The 21,745-nt window shown below is 39.5% G+C and overlaps 2 protein-coding genes across 4 annotated transcripts; one reads left to right on the top strand and one right to left on the bottom strand.

Moving 5' to 3' along the window:
• Positions 1-233: 233 nt before the first annotated feature.
• Positions 234-1,244, top strand: LOC112082229 (protein LONGIFOLIA 1-like). The gene is made up of 2 exons (XM_024149723.1): positions 234-314; positions 669-1,244. Exons 1-2 carry the CDS (start codon positions 234-236, stop codon positions 1,155-1,157), a joined length of 570 nt encoding a protein of 189 aa, XP_024005491.1. The 3' UTR covers positions 1,158-1,244.
• Positions 1,245-1,424: 180 nt separating this feature from the next.
• Positions 1,425-21,668, bottom strand: LOC18007966 (probable LRR receptor-like serine/threonine-protein kinase At4g36180). 3 transcript variants are annotated; one of them, XM_024157768.1, is made up of 6 exons: positions 21,231-21,668; positions 20,914-21,069; positions 4,248-4,403; positions 4,085-4,159; positions 3,889-3,963; positions 1,425-3,770 (listed from the first exon to the last, which is right to left on the bottom strand). In XM_024157768.1, the coding sequence occupies exons 1-6, from the start codon at positions 21,580-21,582 to the stop codon at positions 1,618-1,620; spliced, it is 2,967 nt and encodes a 988-aa protein (XP_024013536.1). In that variant the 5' UTR covers positions 21,583-21,668; the 3' UTR covers positions 1,425-1,617. The 3 variants fall into 3 exon arrangements, with proteins under 3 accessions (XP_024013536.1, XP_024013564.1, XP_024013592.1); XM_024157796.1 differs by lacking the exons at positions 3,889-3,963; positions 4,248-4,403; positions 20,914-21,069; positions 21,231-21,668 and adding exons at positions 6,027-6,099; positions 6,597-6,676; positions 6,838-6,993; positions 7,235-7,622; XM_024157824.1 differs by lacking the exons at positions 20,914-21,069; positions 21,231-21,668 and adding an exon at positions 4,573-4,994.
• Between the last annotated feature and the right edge of the window lie 77 nt (positions 21,669-21,745).

Genomic DNA, 21,745 nt, shown 5'->3' with positions numbered 1-21,745 from the left:
GAGAATCTAATGAGAGCAATGCGAGTATTCCAACAAGTATTGTCACATACGCTGCAGCGAAACTCCAGTAGAGAGATTCCATGTCCATTGCGGATTCATCAGCTTCCACTTCATCATCTGGCTCTTGAAAGGTAGCATAAATGTTGCAGCTTCTGCTTGTTGGTTGTCCACAGAGAAGTTGATTACCTTCGAAGCTTTGTGTATCGAAGGTGTTAAACTGTTTTCCCTGTGGAATGACTCCTGATAAGTTGTTGTACGAGACCTTGATGACCGAGAGGCTGCTCGCTCTGTTAATTGTGTTGGAATCCGGCCATGTAATCTGTTGAAAGAAAGATCAAGCCTTTCCACATTCTTCATACCTTAAAAGGTTTCTGGTATCACTCCTGATAACTTGTTGTGAGAGAGGTTGAAAGCTCTTAGTTCCAGAAGATGTCCAAACTTAACTGGAATCTCACCGCTCAGCTCATTTTTCGAGAGATCCAATCCATACAATAATTTGAGGTTTCCACCCATGTAGGCATCGTATCTGTGTTTCGTTGCAAACTAAATTTTTTTCTGAGTACTTGCCTTGTAGTTCATACTAAAAGGATCAAGCATGAGCAGAGATTTGAAATATGCACTGACGTTTTTTGTATGACAAGTCTTGTTGCAGGTAAAAACCATTCAAGACAAAGGGAAGCAGCACTACGCATCTGTTACACAAAGAAGAAAGCAAGGTTTTGAACAAGGAGAAGCTCAACCGCAAACTTGTGTTTGACACCACCGTTAATGAAATTCTTGTGGAGAAACTAGCTTCGGTTGAAGCCACGATGAATCCATTGATGAAGTCATCAACTAAGATGACTAAGAAAGCCATGAGTGCGCAACAGCTACTGAAAGAACTGTGTTCAGAGATAGAAACACTGCAAAAGCAAGCCACAAAGAGATCAGAAAACTTCTTGTTGGAGGAAGAAGACGACTTCTTGAAAAGTATACTTGCAGAAGATGTAATGGTTCGGTCTGGGAATTGGGTGGACTTCAATGGAGAAATCTCAGGATTGGTGCTGGATGTGGAGAGGCTTATCTTCAAGGATCTGGTGAATGAGATCGTACATGCGGAGACTGGCCGTCTGCAAGCAAAGTCAGGAAGGCGAAGAACGCTTTTCACGGACCAGTAGCTAAGGCTGTTGAAGAAAGACTAGATATATACACTAGTAATTACTCTTCGTACTCTAACTCTTTAACTGTGTTAAGTGTTTCTCTCTGGTCTTTCTTTTGCTCTTCTGATTCATAATCATATATTGTGACTGAAGTTCTTGAGATGGTTACCTGAAATAAAACTATAAAGCGGTATAGAAGCAAGAGAACTAACGGAAAAGTCTCTGTATTTTTTTTCCTACTTATGAGTTTTTTTTTTTTTTTTTCATGGAAGTTCTTGTTCTTCATAATTATAATATATTATTTATTGAATCAACCTCAAAACAAGCTCTAGGAATGTTTGAGGCATTACATTTATTCAAAGACAGTACAGAGGAACCAAACATGTTATGTTCTGGTTTTGTAAAACAAAGCAAGAGGTTTTGAGAAGAATAGCAACAGATGGGGCACATTAATGAAATTCACACTAACAGTAGTAGTTTACCACAACAAATTCCTCGCCTTGTGGATGAAAACATCAACCTTGTAGAACCAAAACCTACTCCAAGGAGAATCAAAAGAGAGAGATGCAAATATTCCAAGAAGTATTGTAACGTAGGCTGCTGCAAAACTCCAGTAGAAAGAAACCATGTCGATTGTGCTTTCTTCGTCCTTCACTACATTATCTGGTGCGTGAATGATATTACTGTCGCAGGTTGTGTTGGTTGATTTTCCACAGAGAAGAGGGTTACCTAAGTAGCTTTGCATATCGAAGGTGTTAAACTGTCTTCCCTGGGGAGTGACTCCTGATAAGTTGTTGTATGAGACATTGAACACAGCTAGGCTGCTCAGATCTGCTAGTCTTGATGGGATCCGGCCTTGTAATCTGTTGAAGGAAAGATCAAGGCTTTCCACATTCTTCAGACCTGAAAAGCTATCTGGTATCACGCCTGATAAGTTGTTGTGAGAAAGATTGAAAGCTTGTATCTCCAGAAGACCTCCAAGCTCTATTGGAATCTCACCGCTTAGCTCATTTTCAGAGAGATCTAGCCCAAACAGATATTTGAGAATTCCACCCACCATGTAGGCATCATATCGGTGTTTTGTTGCAAATTCAACTTTCGTCTGGGTGGCTACCGCGATTTGCCAATAAAGCGGATCTAGCTCAATAAGAAGAGGTTTGAAATATCTATCGGGATCATCATAAACACGCTCTATACCTAGATCGAGATTAGAAACGTGAAATGCATTATCCTCTTTCCCCAAACCAAATGATGTATTGCTGAGACATGAAGGTATGGATCCATTCAATCTGTTGTTGGCAAGATCCAGAAGTTGGATGTTTCTTAGGCCACACAACTGACGAGGAACATGACCTGTTAAATTATTCCCTCGGAGAAGAAGAACACTGATGCTTTGGGTGTTGATGAACTCCGGTATATTCCCAGACAATCTGTTGTTTCTCAGATCAAGTATGCTGACATTTGCCAGCAATGTGTCTGGAATATCTCCTGATAGATGATTGTCTTGCAGGAGCAATATTACCGGCAATGTAGAATCGACGTGTGGAGGTAATCCCCCAGATAAACTGTTTGCAGAGAGGTCCAATAGCAGAAGAAAAGTTTTGTTGAACAACGACGTAGGTATTTCACCTTCCAACGAGTTGTTTGAAAGCAGTATTGCATATAACCTTGGAAGTTCGCCAACCCAGCTTGGAATAACACCCGTGAGATTGTTATTCGATATATCAAGGATATGCAAAAATGTCAAGTTCTGCAAACCTTGTCCAATATTTCCTGTAAACTGATTGTTATCCATATACAGCCAACGTAAATCATATAACTCTGCTGATTCTGGAAAAACCTCTCCACTTAGTTTGTTATGTGACAACTTCAAGTAAGCCAAGTTATAACAACCCTTTACTAAGCTTCTTGGTAGCTTTCCCTGGAAACTGTTGTGAGATACATCCAGAGTGTCAATCCTACTCATGTTACCCAGAGAAGATGGCAGATTTCCTTGAAAGCCGTTCTTCGATATATTCATATACCGTAAATGTGGAAGTATCAACCCAATGTTCTCAGGAAACATATGATTGAATTCATTGACTGACACGTCAAGGGAACGTAGATCATGAGCAGATTCCGGTAGCTGAAAGCTCGTAAGAATATTATTCTTCAGAAGCAAAACTTCGAGCTCTGTATTGTTCGCCAATAGCCAAAAAGGAAAGTTTTCAGAAATTTTATTGTCGGAGAGATCAACATAATTCAAACCTTTCTGCTGTAGGAGAAAACGAGGAACTATTTCCAAGTTGCAAGATCGTAGGACAATAGCATTCAACCGAAATTTTGGTTTCCAAGAACTCTTAGAATCTACTTGAAAAGAGTTGGATTTTGAGCCAAGTTTCAACACTTTAAGCTCTGAGAGTTTGGCGAGCCAATCAAGTAAGAAGAAGCCATCGAAGTCGTTATCTAACAACGACAAGTACTCAAGGGATTCAAGGTTACCGAGAGCAGATGGGATCTCCCCAGTCAACTGGTTTGATGAGAGATCAAGAACTCGAAGTCCAGTCAAGCTAGTTAAACATAAGGGAAACTGACCTACAAGTTTGTTGTGACTGAGATCGAGCTCTTGCATATTCTTCAATTTGCATATCCCTACGGTAATCAGATGCAAAAAGTTTAGTCACTTTGATTATCGTGAATTCACCTTTGTTTTTTGTTTTTGTTTCTTGTTTTAATATGAAAAAGTGAAATTGTATATGAGCAAACTTGCCTTGCAAATCCATTGAACCCGAAAATTCATTATCACTTAGATCCAGAGCTTTCAGCTTCCTGAGCGAAGTTATCTCTGCCACAGACAAAGATAACAAATTATGGATATGTTCATCTCAAGGACGAGGCAAACCAATCCAACAAATGTTGTAAGAAAGCATAGCCCTTGAAAAGAAAGGCAAGCATTTATGAACTACCTCGTACTGGTATGGAGCCGTTATAACTGTTTTCACTCAGGTCCAGCAGTTCCAAGTTTGTCAAATCTTTGAGTTCTGAAATGGAGTCCAACAAATATAAGAATGATACATCGTCCCTAAAAGAATTAGGACATGCTATATATATACAAATGGTAAAACATACCTTTAACAGGAAAAGGGTCAACCATGTTGTTGCCCCTAAGAAACAGAGTTGTGAGTGATGTAGCAGCGTTAAGTAAGGGAAAGATGCTGTTGTTGAAATTATTCCAGGAGAGATCCAGAATCTCCAGGTTTCTTAATCTCCTCAAGCTTTTATAACCTGCAACGAGAAACAATATATAATTAACTTTCAAGAATTAGAAACAATGAGCAAAGATCTAGTCCATATAGGTTCTTCAGAGAAGTAGATCCCTAAAGGAGAGAAAACATGAAAGTTCCAATGAAAAACAGAATATTAAAAGCTAACTACTAGGGAAAGCCTGGTATACCTTCAACGTCATCAAACAAGCCCCTGAGAAAGGACCCGGAGAAGTTCAGACTTCGAACATCTTCAAAAGGATGTAGCAACGAAAGATTAAAGAGAGAATTGTCTTTGGAGTTCAAGTCAAAGGCAATCTCGGTCACCCGTCCGCTTGTAAGATTGCACCTAAGGCCATCCCACCCGCAGCAATTGCTCTTTGTGTCATTAGTCCAAGTAGGGAGAACATCGTCTACAAAAACTTCTCGAGTAATTGAGACTAAGTATTTCTTGAGCTGCAGCAAAGCATTCCTTTCTTTCTCAACACAGCTTTGGTATCCATGTAGCTGCCCCAACAGTAACATCACACATATCAAGTATTTTCCCCAGAACACCTTCCCTTCCATTGCAAATAAAACGAAAAATAAAAGCAAATGAAAGATAATCCAAAATGACTTGTCCAAATTTACAAGGATTCTTTAAATTTCCAGAGGAATACACCAAATTCAAGGAAATAATTGCACACTTACAAAGTCAATTCAGGTCCCAGTCGGAGCATGAGTGATCACTGTCGTCTATCGTTTACTTTGAATCGTATGATAAGCTTAGAGATTCGTGTGGCATTTTTAAGTCAAGGTCTCCGTAGAAATTGTGCGGTCAGCATCTTTTACTTCGACCAAAATGCTTTTAAGTCACAGGAAATTGCTTAGCAATAGAGTGAAAGGATGATAATATGGAAATATTGGAATATATATTTTTTCCCTCAAGTTTTTTTTTTTTTTTTGGTCATCTAGATTTTTATCGAATGTTATAGAATCTTACAATAACCCAAAACGCCTAAATTAAACGAGAAGCAAAGCCATAAGAAAAAGGTACATTTTCTCCAATGAACTGGTTAAAATGCAACATCGGATTCTCCTTCTCCAAACAGAAGAAGTAGGGAGGAGTTGCATGGGTTCTACGAGATACGGTTGGTAAGGTTTTGTTACATAGTAAACGTGTTTTTTTCACAAATTGGTAGCTTGTTTAAAGCCAAGTTTAAAAGCAATTTTTTTCCCTCAAGCTTATATACCACGTAATAATTCAAGGGTTTATAAAGTAGGTAGCCAAACTATATACTGTATATAATTTATAAATCATTTTGCAAGCTTATAAGCTTCTAACAGAGGACAAGCTAGCGTATCTTCTGGGTTTCATATTTAGCCACATAGATCGCCAAGCTGAAGAACAAATTACAAGTATATCAGAACGGAATTGTTACAACAAATGATTATATACTCTCAAGAGACCAGTTTACACTCTTCACCACTGTAATTTGGGATAAGAAAGTTTTCGTCTTCTGGATAAAAGCTCTGCTCCAAGGAGAATGAGTATTCTCAGCACTATGGTGTCACATAAGCTATAGCAAAACTCTTGGGGAAAGATACCATAAAGACTGCATCTATAGTAAGAATCTATAGACAGTCACAATAACGTTGACACTACTCTGTACTGGTATGGAGCCATTAAATTCGTTTTTAATCAGGTCCAACAGTTCCAAGCTTGTCAAGTTTTTAAGCTCAAGCGAGAGAGATGAATGTTAGGCAGGGTCAATCCTCCAACCTTTGGGATTCTTGACAAACAAAACTATATTTAGGAGAATAGAATTAAACTAAAGATAAGAAGACGGATTAAACTATTACTTAGCCTTAGTTACGTAAATATTCCTTGTATGTTAATCTTTTTAGCAACGTAAAGCTCGTTGAGTAATTCAGTTGATAATTAATTTTCTGCATAAGAATGAATGAAATTCTGGGGAAAAAAAAAATCACAGAGACTGCAATACAAAAGTCAAACAATATATATATGGAAATGATGATAATTAATTTTCTGCATAAGAACTGCAATTAATACATGGAAAATCACAGAGACTGCAATACAAAAGTCAAACAATATATACATCATCAAGAAGTAGGTTGTGCTGGATAGGCAATACTCAAGAGGTAAAGAGTCAATGAAGTTTCTAGTTAAATTTGTTAAAGTTCTACTCTGAAGAAAAAAACAGTGACAATTGACATAGATGCTACCTGGCATGGAGCCGTTATACCGGTTTCCACTCAGATCCAGCAGTTCCAAGTTTGTCAAGTTTTTTAGTTCTGAAAGGGAGTCCATGAGAATACATGAGAATGATAAGAATTGCTAGGACATATAAAATTATACAGACTGCAATACAAAAATCAAACGTCCTAACCAAAGATACATCATCAATAATTAGGGTTTGCTAGGCAAACACCTTGTTACAAAGTGGAAAACAGACCTTTAGCAGGGAAAGGGCCATCCAAATGGTTTTGCCGAAGAAAAAGAGTTGTAAGTGATGTAGCAGCATTAAGGAAAGAAAATATGCTGATGTTGAATGCATTTTGAGAGAGATCCAGAATCTCCAGGTTTCCTAATTTCCTAAAGCTTTTATAGCCTACAAACGAGAATCTTGTTAACAAAGTGTACAAAAAAAAGATTGCTGATTCTAATCACTTCAATAGTATTTTTTCGTCTACTCTAAATGCAAGGTAGCCTTTTGATGCAGCCGAAAATATAAGTACCATAGTTTTAAACAGTACTAACTTTCAAGAACTAGAACAAAGAAATAAGATATATATGCTTTCAAATAGAGACCAAAAAGGGTAAACTGAGCACTGTGAAAGAGCCTGGTATACCTTCAACATCATCAAAGAAGCCATTGAAAGAGTTGAACGTTTCCCCGGATAAGTTCAAACTTCGAATCTCTTCAAAGGGATGCAGCAAAGAAAGATTTAGGAGACAACTCTCTTCAAAGATCATCTCACCAATGGAAATCCCGATAACCCGTCCGCTTGTACGTTTGCACTCAACACCCTTCCAACGGTAGCAATGACTCTTTGTGTCGTTAGTCCAAGTAGGAAGAACAGAGTTGGATTCCTCTTCTATACTCCAAGAAATTATGTATTTCTTGAGCTCGAACAAAGCTTTCCTTTCTATCTGAATACAGCTTTTACATCCATGTAGCTGTCCCAACAATAATATCACCCAAATCAGGTTTTTACCCAAGAACACCTTCTCTTCCATTGGTTTGAGCCAAAAATAAAACAACTAGAAACTTAAAAATTAGATTGTTACCCAAATATATCCATGTTTAGAAGCACTAAAAATGCTGTTTGACAAAAAGGAATTGAAAAACTAAGTTGAATAAGAAAATATATTTACAAAGTCAATCTGTGGAAAAATACTCATATCACATGACATACTTGTGGCGTGCTGAGCATTATCAACTTCAACGAAGCTTTACGCACAACTAACGAAGAAATATTGTATGCCTTAGCCACGACAAAGTGCCTAATACTCAAGAATGTAATTTAGAGTCTGCGATAGCTGGTTTCTATTATTTAAGTGCAATGTGAAGGGGAACATGAGTAAAAAAACAAAAGATGACATGATATATTTCAACCGTTTTAATAGATAGATAAATACTATACAGGGTCTCAGTCCTCACACGTAAAACTATATATTACAAGAAATAAACTAAAGAATAAAAAAGAGTAAAAAATACTAATTCTTGTATCAGTAGTAAAGACAATTTCCACTTTGGTCGCAAATCTTTTACTTAGTCCTAGTTATATATATATTCCTTGTACATGTTGATCTGTTTAGCAATGTAAGTCCGTTGAATTATTCAGCTAAATAATTGATCTTCCGTAAAAGAATGATGCGATTTTAATATTAAAATAAAAAGGCCTAACCTTTAAACTCTGCCAAAGAAAGGACCTAAAACACTCCAACGGTAACTGAGTTGCTGATGTGCCTCTCTAAGCCGGCCACGTCAGAAAGAAGGGGGCCGTTACCCCCAAAATAGAAACGCCGTCGTTTCACATCATTTAGCGAGTCAGCGAAAACCCCTTAATTTTCCTTCGCCTATCGCCATACGCCAATCGCCAATCGCCAATCGCCAATCGCCAGACGCCAAACGCTATACCAATGCAGACGCTGCCATCGTCGCCGCCCGATATACGGCGGTGGATAGCCAAGAGTAAGAGCCGTCTCGACTTTTACTGTAAGAGAATATGCCTTGTGGAACAGATATTAATTCGTATCGTGTTACAGGATTATTCCATATCCTCTGGTTTATCTTGGTTTAGTAGTTATATTAATTACAGTTTGTAATTCCGGTTCATAAAACTTTAATCACTATATGTAAGGCTCTTTGGCCAAATATGAGAATCAATCAGAATATCAAAATCATCTTCTTCCTCTAAACTCTGTCATCATCTAAATCTTCAATCCACCATTGATCTTTGACCTCCGAGAAGACCCTTCTTCCTCCGTGGTCTTCTTCTAGGCTTAGGTTTACCGTTCCCCGAGCTCTAGGTGAGCTTCTGGATCGGATCTATCGGTTACTCAGGTTTTACTGTTTCATTGGTATCAGAGCCAACGAGCTTCGGACGCAACTAATAAAAAAAAAAAAAAAAAAAACAAACAATGGCGGGCACGATCACCACGAACAAGACTCATCGGACGTATTCATGTGAGCAGGTGTATGCGAGAATGGAAAATGGGTTGTGTTTGTTTTGTGATGAGCTTGATACCCGTGGTCACTTTCAGTCAAAGCACAGAAAATCAAAGATTTTCATGGTAGACTGTGAAGATGATCAACTTTCTGCTGATAATGAGTTCGTCGAACCACATGTTGAGACAGATTCATCTATGAAATCGTTGGGGTTTGTCCCAGTTTTGCAGGATTCTGTTGAGTTGAATCGGGAAGACGATCATCCAAAAACTGTAGCTGAAGAAAAGAGGAATCCACCTCTCGGGCAAAACGCCGAACACTTGGAGGGCAAGCACTCTCAAGCGATTTCTGCCAAATTTAGATCTCACGTTGATCTCTCCTTATCAGAGAAGTATCAGGAGGATTCAACAATGCTGATCAGTTCATCAAATGATAAGCTCTTGTTCTCACATAAGACTGGTCATGTATGGGAGCCAGGTGGTTTACCGGCTACTCTGGATTTTTGGGACTGGCCAGAGAAAGAATCGAAGTCACACCAAGAATCACATCAGTTTGAAACGTCTCTATATCCTCAGATGCAAGTGGTGAATTGGGATCTAGAGGAGCTCAAGCCTCTTTATGAAGAAGACGAAAAAGAGGATGAACATGAGCAAAACAAGGTGATGAAACTCGTTTCATCTTGGAATAATAGAATGTGGGAACCTGGTGGAATAGCGACTGAACATGATAAGTGGAAAGGGTTAGAAAAATGTTACAAAGATGGTAAATCGATGAGGTTAATGCACAGGCTGTCTAGTATATTGTGGGGCTATGGTAAAGTGACTGAGTTAACTCCAGAATCATCGATTATGGACATAGAAACCCAAGAGGTTGTCGATTACGTGAGTGCTGTGGTGGAACAAATTGGTTATGTTCCAAGAGAGGTTGAGATGCCTCAGAAGTTTTCTGTTGTTACAAAGTTGGATTGCGCAGATCAGATGCTTAAAGTTTTGCTGAGAACTAGAAAGAGGAAGCAGAAGTGGTCAAAGACTTGGAAATACAAGTTCAAAGGCAACTCAGAGGCACATAAATCGACAGATGGAACCACTCTTTTGTTGAAACATGGAGTTGTAATTCTTGTAACTTCCTCAAAGGTCATATCTCTGCCTTTGGACGAAGATAACCAGTTGCTTCTAGATGGAATAGGCGAGAATAACAAAGTCTTATTGGAGAAGTTTGGCTCAATATACTCGTACTACAAAGCTTATTTACCGCTGGAATCGATGTATGTTGATATCGTTGGAGGAAAAACACCTGGTGAGGAGCCTTTAGTTGCAAGTGAAAAGATGCAGTCACGGTTGGTTTATGATAAAGGAAAGCATGCGCTGATGAACATTGAAGCCGGAAATAAAAAGGGATCAGAACGTGTGTTACTGGAACCGTTCGAGTTTCAGTCTCGCAGAAGGAATGGTGTATTGAGAATACTTGTTGGGCTTATATCTGAAGCTAAGGGTCACGCTGGTCATGATGAAGTTTTTAACGTGCCTGATTTGCTAAGAAACAGAACACTGCTAGTTGTAGGCTTGAGACAGCTTACTTTTGCTCGTATGAAGTTCCATTTGAAGCACAAATGGAGATCTAAGTTTAAAATGGTGGTGTTGCTGGAATGTTGCTGGTTAATTCCTACATTTCATCTATTTGATGGCTTACACGCCACTGTTTTGAAGAGCGTTGAAGCTGATGCTAAGAAGAGAAAGAACGATTTCTTAAAGGATGGTAAGGTCATATTAGTTTTGGTAACAAAAGAACGTGAGGTTGGTACAGCTGATGGATATATTTGTGAACTTGAGATTAATCAAGTTGACCGTAGAGGTGAAGAAGAGTTCGTGAGTCTAGATGAAAACACACACCAGCTCTCTTATCTGGTCAGTGACTATGGAGATGGCGATTTCATGAGGCTTAAAGCTGTTGGTTTCTACAGCACATCACTTAAGTTACTCTATGGTTCACTGCCACGACCTCCAGATTTCAAGACAATAAAGAAGAGCTTTCAGAGGTTGGGTAAGCTCGAGAAGGACCCCAAGCTCTTATTCCTCAAGAACCACAAGCTGCTGCATCCTGAATTTTGGACACACTACAACGATTTGAAGCAGTTTAGTACTGAACCCCCAAGTTCTTCAGGTCTGGACTACTTCACTTGGTTGATTGATATATGGAACCGAGCCATAAATTGTGATTGTGAATCTGGTCATACACATTCTGGAACACTCTACATTGCTCATTCTATCGATGGCTTTCCTGCCTCTATAATCTCTGTTACGGTTCTGCAATTATACCTTCATTTCAAGACAGAAGCCGACAATTTTGAGGACTTATTGATCTCTGGTAAAATGACGTTGGATAATGCACACATTTTCAGTTATATGCTCTGTGTTGCTATGCTTTACATTATGAGGATCAAGCATGGTTTTGAGTGGCTTAGTGGATTAGTCCCGAAGCTAGAGGTAACAACTGAGAAATGCTATTTCTTCTATCCGACCTCCACCACTACTGCTATACTTCTGCTACAATCCCCGTTTGTTGAAAACAGTGCCAAGAAGAAGGTTAACCACCACAACAAAGCATTCATCACGGTCTTTGTCCATTGGAAAGTGCATCCTCCAGACCAAGTTGCATTGACGTTCCATCAAAATCATCAAGGAGCTTCCAACTTGTCATCCTTGAGGACAAGGATGTTGTCGACGAGGGAGTATTGTTACAGGATTATTCCATATCCTCTGGTTTATCTTGGTTTAGTAGTTATATTAATTACGGTTTGTAATTCCGGTTCATAAAACTTTAATCACTATATGTAAGGCTCTTTGGCCAAATATGAGAATCAATCAGAATATCAAAATCATCTTCTTCCTCTAAACTCTGTCATCATCTAAATCTTCAATCCACCATTGATCTTTGACCTCCGAGAAGACCCTTCTTCCTCCGTGGTCTTCTTCTAGGCTTAGGTTTACTGTTCCCCGAGCTCTAGGTTAGCTTCTGGATCGGATCTATCGATTACTCAGGTTTTACTGTTTCATATCGCCTTTTTTTGGAGTTTTTGTTTTTTTCTTTTCTTTCATGTGTTAGTGTGTTGAGAAAGGTTTTATTTGCAAGTTTTCGCTGAGGGGTTGCTTGGTAAATAAATATTTTCTTGACTCGAAATAAAAGTTGGGTAGATATTCCACTAGCAAGGGACAAGAGCCCATCGACGAGGAGAAGATACAAGGAAAAAACAGATTCAAGACCCAAATCCAAATATTCTCGATATGGCTATCATTACTTACTTAGTCTGAGCTGTGTCGTGGATTTTCATCCAAATGTGATTAATTTAAGTTTTACTTGCAGTTTCTTCTTCAGTGTTTCTCTCGATTCGTTACTGGGTGTTCTTTGTATGTGTTTGTTGCAGTTAATGGAAATTGCAATTAGCGAAGAGAATGGGCGTTGACCTCATCTATGACTGATAGCATTTTTAAAAAAAATTCTCCTACAGCTGCAAGCGATGCTATGATGAGCTAGAGGGCTTTCAATTAAGACTCCTATGCCAAGAGAGAAAGTAGTTAGACGCAGCAGAAGAGAGGATCTCTGAGGCCTTATGGTTAGTATCAACCTGCTCCTGTTGATTTTAATGAGTCCTTTAGAGTTCTAACCAAAGATGCACCTCGATACTCTGTTTCTCGCTGAAATCTAGGCAAAAGCGGAAAGAGGTTCATAGTCTTTCAGTAGATAGTGAGAGCGTGTGATGCAGAATTCTAATGTTGATCTTAGATCAGGCAAGCTTTCTGATCATTACAAAGGTCCATTCTCGAGATCCTTGAGGGAGAAAAGTATCTGAACCGTTCAATAAGGTTTTCTCCTAGATTCAGTGAAGAAATCTCAGGATTGGTATTGGATATGCAGAAGCTTCTCTACAACGAGCCGGTGAATAACTGGTCGTCTGCTGGCAATCAGGAAGGCGAAGAACTCTATTAGCTGACAACTAGCTACGTCTGTTGAACAGTGACTAAATTATATACGAGTGGTTGCTTTTCTTTCTCTAATTCTTTAGCTACGTTCTATGTTTCTCTCTGGTCTTTCTATTTCTCTGCTGATTCATATGCTCATTTTACTCATTTGTATTCTACAACAGGATAATGAATTAGTAAAGCGGTATAATGGAAAATTCTTGAGACGGTTACCTGAAATAAAATGAGTAAAGCGGTATAATGGAAAATTCTCTGTATTTATTTCATTCTTGGGTCTGCACTCTTTTTCTACCTTAAAATTGTTCTCTGCAAGTTCCTGATTTCTGGGGATTTTTTAGTAAACCAACCACTAAGCTACTCAGGAACAAAGAAATGTTTGAGACAATCCATTTATTCATAGACAATGACAAAGACAGTACATAGGAACCAAACACAAGTAATGTTCTGGTTGGCTACACAAAGCAGGAGGTCTTGTGAAGAATAGAAACAGATGGGGACAATATAAGAATTTGTCACCAATAATGGTTTACCACAACAAATTCCTCGCCTTGTGGATGAAAACATCAACCTTGTAGAACCAAAACCTACTCCAAGGAGAATCAAAAGAGAGAGATGCAAGTACTCCAAGAAGTATTGTAACGTAGGCTGCTGCAAAACTCCAGTAGAAAGAAACCATGTCGATTGTGCTTTCTTCATCTCTCGCTACATTATCTGGTGCTTGAATGGTGTTACCGTCGCAGCTTCTGCTGGTTGGTTTCCCACAGAGAAGAGGATTACCTAAGTAGCTTGGCGAATCAAAAGTGTTGAACTGTCTCCCCTGTGGAATGGCTCCTGATAAGTTGTTGTAAGAGACATTGAACACAGCTAGGCTGCTCAGATCTGCTAGTCTTGATGGGATCCGGCCTTGTAATCTGTTGAAGGAAAGATCAAGACTTTCCACATTGTTCAGACCTGAAAAGCTTTCTGGTATCACTCCTGATAAGTTGTTGTGAGAAAGATTGAGAGCTTGTATCTCCAGAAGACCTCCAAGCTCTATTGGAATCTCACCGCTTAGCTCATTTTCAGAGAGATCTAGCCCAAACAGATATTTGAGAATTCCACGCGTCATGTAGGCATCGTATCGATGTTTTGTTGCAAATTCAACTTTCGTCTGGGTGGCTACCACGATTTGCGAAGAAAGCGGAGCTAGCTCAAGAAGAGGTTTGAAATATATATCGACATCATCATAATAATCACTAATTGTACCATAAATGAAACCATAACCATCGAATCCATCATCCTCTTTCCCCAAAGCAAATGATGTATTGCTGAGACATGAAGGTATGGATCCATTCAATCTGTTGTTGGCAAGATCCAGAAGTTGGATGTTTCTTAGGCCACACAACTGGCGAGGAATGCGTCCTGTTAAATTATTCCCTCGGAGAAGAAGAACACTGATGCTTTGGGTGTTGATGAACTCCGGTATATTCCCAGACAATCTGTTGTTTCTCAGATCAAGTATGCTGACATGTCCTAGAAATGTGTCTGGAATATCTCCTGATAGATGATTGTCTTGCAGGAGCAATATTACCGGCCTTGTAGAATCGACGTGTGGAGGTAATCCCCCAGATAAACTGTTTGCAGAGAGGTCCAATAGCAGAAGAAAAGTTTTGTTGAACAACGACGTAGGTATTTCACCTTCCAACGAGTTGTTTGAAAGCAGTATTGCATATAACCTTGGAAGTTCGCCAACCCAGCTTGGAATAACACCCGTGAGATTGTTATTCGATATATCAAGGATATGCAAAAATGTCAAGTTCTGCAAACCTTGTCCAATATTTCCTGTAAACTGATTGTTATCCATATACAGCCAACGTAAATCATATAACTCTGCTGATTCTGGAAAAACCTCTCCACTTAGTTTGTTATGTGACAACTTCAAGTAAGCCAAGTTATAACAACCCTTTACTAAGCTTCTTGGTAGCTTTCCCTGGAAACTGTTGTGAGATACATCCAGAGTTTCAATCCCAATCATGTTACCCAGAGAAGATGGCAGATTTCCTTGAAAGGCGTTCTTCGATATATTCATATACCGTAAATGTGGAAGTATCAACCCAATGTTCTCAGGAAACATATGATTGAATTCATTGACTGACACGTCAAGGGAACGTAGATCATGAGCAGATTCCGGTAGCTGAAAGCTCGTAAGAATATTATTCTGCAGAAGCAAAACTCTGAGCTCTGTATTGTTCGCCAATAGCCAACAAGGAAAGTTTCCAGAAATTTTATTGTGTGAGAGATCAACAAGACGCAAACCTTTCTGCTGTAGGAGAAAACGAGGAACTATTTCCAAGTTGCAAGATCGTAGTACAATAGCATTCAACCGAAATTTTGGTTTCCAAGAACTCTTAGAATCTACTTGAAACGAGTTGGATTTTGAGCCAAGTTTCAACACTTTAAGCTCTGAGAGTTTGACGAGCCAACCAAATGAGAAGAAGCCTTCAAAGTCGTTATCTAACAATGATAAATACTCAAGGGATTCAAAGTTACCGAGAGCAGATGGGATCTCCCCAGTCAACTGGTTTGATGAGAGATCAAGAACTCGAAGTCCAGTCAAGCTAGTTAAACATAAGGGAAACTGACCTACAAGTTTGTTGCGACTGAGATCGAGCTCTTGCATATTCTTCAATTTGCATATCCCTACGGTAATCAGATGCAAAAAAAATTAGTCACTTACATTAAGGTGAATTCAACCACAACCTTTGTTTTTTGTTTTTTTTTACTGTTTTAGTGTGAAAAAGTGAAATATTTATAGGAAATATAGTATTTATAGAAAGTATACGTTAGTGTTTATGTTAGAATCCCTCTGATTATGCCTTCATTACTATTGTATATTATATTACCTTAGTTGTACAGCTTACTCTGGGTATATAACAGAGCTCTATGTATCAATACAAAGACACGACTTCCATAACCTAATATGGATCAGAGCACTTTTAGGTCTTTGAACCTACAATTTTTTTTTCACCGCCGCATCTTCTCTTCTCTTGTCTTCTTCTTCTTCGTTCTCTTTTCTTCTTCGTCCAAACTTTTCTTCTCTATTTCGTGTTTCTTCTTCTTATCATCATGGCTTCTGAATCCACAGCAGATCGTACCTCTGTTTTTAATGCTCAAGATCCACAAAGCACGCTTCTTTCCATCAATATGTCGGGTATCACAAAACTCACCAATCTCAACTATCTTATGTGGAGTAAACAAGTACGTGCCTTACTTGAAGGACATGAGTTACAACATTTCATTGAGGACACCGGAGCTGCTCCGACACCGACGGTGACACAGAATAGAGTTTCGTCAACCAATCCTGCGTATGTTCCATGGAAACGTCAAGATCGTTTGCTTTATAGCTCGCTCATTGGTGCGATCTCCATGCCGGTTCAGTCAGTGGTCTCCAGTGCCAATACAACCAAAGAGGCGTGGTCCATATTGGCTACTACCTTTGGATCTGGGTCTCGTGGCCATGTTCGTCAGCTGAAGCACCAGATCGACACCGGCGTTAAAGGTACAAAGACGATTAGTGAATATCTTCGTCACATGAAATCTAAATTTGATGATCTTGCTCTCCTTGGGAAACCCATGGATGCTGATGACTTTACGGAGAAGATTTTGGCTGGTCTTAGTGAAGATTACAAACCAGAGATCGATGCTATTCATGGGCGTGACTCTACCATCTCTTATGCTGAGCTGTATGAACGTCTCCTTAATCGTGAAGCAATGATTATGTGCAACAGCTCCACGGCGGTTACTCCAATCGTGGCTAATGCTACTGATACTCGTCCCCGTCAACAATGGCACAACAACAGCACCAACAATTAAAATCATAATCAAGCTCGTCCACAGCAATTCAACAACCAGTAACGTTTCTCCACACCGTATTTGGAACGTTGTCAAGCATGTGGGATACAAGGTCATAGTGCGAAGTACTGTCCTGACTTTCGAATTGTCAAAGGACCATCACAGACACCACAGAGGCAACACCAACAGCGAAACAACAATGCATGGAATGCGGCTACTCAATTTCAGACATGGCAGCCGAGTGCTAATCCAGCTATGCTCTCAGATTCGTCGACTTGGCTGGTGGATTCTGGAGCCTCTCACCACATGACATCAGACTTGGCCAATCTCTCCATGCATAATCTATATGAAGGAGGTGATGGGGTTCTTGGTGATGGTTCTGGTTTGCACATCTCACACTCTGGTTCTTTATCTCTTCCCTCTTATACCCGTCCATTCTTTTTAAATAATGTCTTATGTGTTCCTGCACTTGACAAGAACTTGATTTCTGTGTTTCAATTATGTTCTACTAATGGCGTAGCTGTTACGTTTACTCCAACATATTTTCAGGTGAGGGATTTGCAAACGGGAGCTCTACGTCTAGAAGGGAAACCTAAAGATGGGACGTATGAGTGGCCGAAAACAAATTCGGCAAAACCACCCTCATTAGCATTTGCTTCTAAAGTTCAAACTAGTTTATCTGCTTGGCATTCTCGTTTAGGACACCCTGCATTTCCAATTCTTCAAAAAGTAGTTTCTTAATTTCAATTACCAATTGTTTCCAATGCTTTAATGGCTCAGCCTTGCAATGCATGTTCGATTAATAAAATGCATAAGTTACCTTTTCAAAATTCGTCTTTACAATCTATTCAGCCTCTTGATATAGTGTTTTTCGATGTTTGGACATCTCCAATACATTCAGTTGATGGTTTCAAATATTATGTGATATTTGTAGATCATTACATTAGATACACTTGGTTTTATCCATTGAAATTAAAATCTCAGGTCTTTGAGATATTTACCCGGTTCAAAGTATTGGTTTAAAATCGATTTCAAAGCAAGCTTAGAACTTTATATACGGATAATGGGGGTGAATACATTGGTTTACGAGAATTTCTTTCACGTAATGGTATTTCTCACATGACAAGTCCACCGCATACGCCTGAGCATAATGGCATTGCAGAACGTCGTCACCGACATATTGTAGAAACAGGGCTTGCTCTGCTTTCTCATGCATCTATGCCTAGGTCATTCTGGACGTATGCGTTTGCAACGGCAGTTTATTTAATCAATAGAATGCCATCACAAGTTCTTAATTATGGAAATCCTTTTCAGCGTCTTCATGGATATAGTCCAAACTTTCAAAATTAAAAATATTTGGATGCTTGTGTTTTCCGTGGCTTAGGCCGTATGCATCAAATAAATTAGACGCAAGATCAACTCCATGTGTTTTCATAGGGTATTCCAACACGCAAAGTGCATATTTTTGTTTAGATCGTACTACATCAAGGATTTACACATCTAGACATGTAGTGTTTCATGAATCGGTTTTTCCTTTTGCACTTTCATCCAACTTAGAATTGCAAGAGTCTAATGAATCTAACGATGTTAGCCAACCGTCTGTTTCTGTTGTTCCAGTTTTCTCTCCTTCCGTTTCAGTACAGGTACCAACTCAGGAAAATGTATCCCCTGTTACAACAACAACGACACCAGTTAACTCGTCACCAACAATTGCGCAAACTCCGTCATCATCAGCTCACACAACAGCTCCGACAGAGGAGTCTTTACAGACTTCACCTGAGAAGAACGCGGAAGCTTCAACAGACCAGTCTCAGCCAACGGCTTATCAACTTTCATCTCAGGCCGTTTCACCTGTCATCACCGTCACAGCTCCTACACCTGTTCTTCCACCTCCTGTGCGGCAAAGCACGAGACAAAGGAAACCAGTGCAGAAGTTAAATCTTCACACTTCCGTCACACAAACAATGGAGAAACCTCCAACCTCGGTGGCACAAGCACTTAAGAGTCCTCATTGGCAAAAAGCCATGAGTGAGGAGTATAATGCTCAAATCGGCCATAGAACTTGGGATCTTGAAAATTTATCTACTGACTCTCGTTTTAATGTTGTAGGTTGCAAGTGGATCTTCACCATTAAACGAAATCCCGATGGAACAATTGCTCGTTATAAGGCTCGTCTGGTTGCAAGAGGATTCACGCAAAGGCCAGGGATAGATTATCATGACACGTTTAGTCCTGTTGTTAAACCAGCCACAATAAGGACCGTTCTTAGTGTTGCTGTCACACAAAATTGGCCTATTCGTCAACTTGATGTTAACAATGCATTCCTTCAAGGGACTTTTTCTGATAAAGTCTACATGATGCAACCTCCAGGTTTTGTCGACAAAGATAATCCACTCGCTGTCTGTCGCTTACGAAAGGCTATTTATAGTTTAAAACAAGCCCCGCGAGCTTGGTACAATGAGCTGCGTAGCTTTCTCTTACAGTCTGGCTTCTCAAATTCTTTGGCCGATGCATCACTATTTATCTACAACAAACAGGGAGTTTTAATTTATATGCTTGTTTATGTTGATGATTTAGTTATCACAGGCAATAATAGTTCATATACAAATCGTTTTATTGCATCATTGTCAAAATGGTTTTCACTAAAGGACCTTGAAGATCTCTCTTTCTTTCTTGGTATTGAAGTTCATCGCAATGAAACCGGGATGCATCTGACACAAACTCGTTTTATTGCAGATTTGTTACACCGGACAAAGATGGAAAACTGCAAACCGGTGACAACACCAATGTGTCCGAACTTGACTCTCACACTGACTTCGGGTACACCTTTGGAGGATCCAACAGAATATCGCATGGTTGTTGGGAGCTTACAATACCTCTCGCTTACACGCCCTGATATCTCGTTTCCTGTAAACAAGCTCTCTCAATACATGCATAAACCAACCACAGAGCACTGGAACGCCGTTAAAAGAATCCTTCGCTATCTTGCGGGCACAACGACGAAGGGAATTTTCCTTCATGCCAAGAACACTACAGCTCTACATGCTTTCACCGACGCAGACTGGACTGGAAACAAAGATGATTACACATCCACTGGTGCATACATTGTTTATCTCGGACGTCATCCCATCGCATGGTCATCAAAGAAGCAAACTGGTGTAGCTCGTTCATCCACAGAGGCGGAATACCGATCACTTGCTTCCACCACAGCGGAAGTTATCTGGATCCAATCGTTATTATCTGAGCTTGGGGTTAACAACAATACGTCTCCGGTGATTTATTGTGAAAATATTGGTGCGACGTACTTAGCCGCAAATCCTGTCTTTCACTCACGTATGAAGCATTTGGCCTTGGATTACCATTTCGTTCGAAACTATATTCAGTCAGGTCAGCTTCGGGTCTCTCATGTTTCTTTGCAGGATCAGTTGGCTGATGCACTCACAAAAGCGTTATCAAGAGCTCGGTTTGAGTTACTTACAGTCAAGATCGGACTTGCATCTCCACGTCCGTCTTGAGGGGTGTATAGGAAATATAGTATTCATAGAAAGTATACGTTAGTGTTTACGTTAGAATCCCTCTGATTATGCCTTCATTACTATTGTATATTATATTACCTTACTTGTACAGCTCACTCTGAATATATAACAGAGCTCTATGTATCAATACAAAGACACGACTTCCATAACGAAATAATATTTTAGCAAACTTGCCTTGCAAATCCATTGAACCCGAAAATTCATTACCACTTAGATCCAGAGCTTTCAGCTTTCTGAGCGAAGTTATCTCTGCCACAGACAAAGGTAACAAAATATGGATATGTTCATCTCAAGGACGAGGCAAACCAATCCAACAAATGTTGTAAGAAAGCAAGCATTTATGGACTACCTCGTACTAGTATGGAGCCGTTGTATCTGTTTTCACTCAGGTCCAGCAGTTCCAAGTTTGTCAAATCTTTGAGTTCTGAAATGGAGTCCAACAAATATAAGAATGATACATCGTCCCTAAAAGAATTAGGACATGCTATATATATACAAATGGTAAAACATACCTTTAACAGGAAAAGGGTCAACCATGTTGTTGCCCCTAAGAAAAAGAGTTGTGAGTGATGTAGCAGCGTTAAGAAAGGGAAAGATACTGTTGTTGAATTCATTATAAGAGAGATCCAGAATCTCCAGGTTTCTTAATCTCCTCAAGCTTTTACAACCTGCAACGAGAAACAATAACTTTCAAGAACTAGAAACAATGAACAAAGATCTAGTCCATATAGGTTCTTCAGAGAAGTAGATCCCTAAAGGAGAGAAAACATGAAAGTTCCAATGAAAAACAGAATATTAAAAGCTAACTACTAGGGAAAGCCTGGTATACCTTCAACGTCATCAAACAAGCCACTGAGAAGGTGCCCGGAGAAGTTCAGACTTCGAACATCTTCAAAAGGATGTAGCAACGAAAGATTAAGGAGAGAATTCTCTTTTAAGATTGTCAGAAAGGGATAGGTGCCAGAAAGGGCAATCTCGGTCACCCGTCCGCTTGTAAGATTGCACCTAAGGCCATCCCAGCCGCAGCAATTGCTCTTTGTGTCATTAGTCCAAGTAGGGAGAACATCGTCTACGAAAACTTCTCGAGTAATTGAGACAAAGTAATTCTTGAGCTGCAGCAAAGCATTCCTTTCTTTCTCAACACAGCTTTGGTATCCATGTAGCTGCCCCAACAGTAACATCAGTCATATCAAGTATTTTCCCAAGAACACCTTCCCTTCCATTGCAAATAAACCGGAAAAAAAAAAGCAAATGATTGATAATCCAAAGTGACTTGTCCACATTTACAAGGGTTCTTTAAATTTCCAGAGGAATACACCAAATTCAAGGAAATAATTGCACACT

The sequence above is a fragment of the Eutrema salsugineum genome, unplaced genomic scaffold (assembly GCF_000478725.1).
Source record: "Eutrema salsugineum unplaced genomic scaffold, Eutsalg1_0 scaffold_9, whole genome shotgun sequence".
Taxonomy (NCBI): domain Eukaryota; kingdom Viridiplantae; phylum Streptophyta; class Magnoliopsida; order Brassicales; family Brassicaceae; genus Eutrema; species Eutrema salsugineum.
This window is presented reverse-complemented; position numbering and strand designations above follow the sequence as displayed.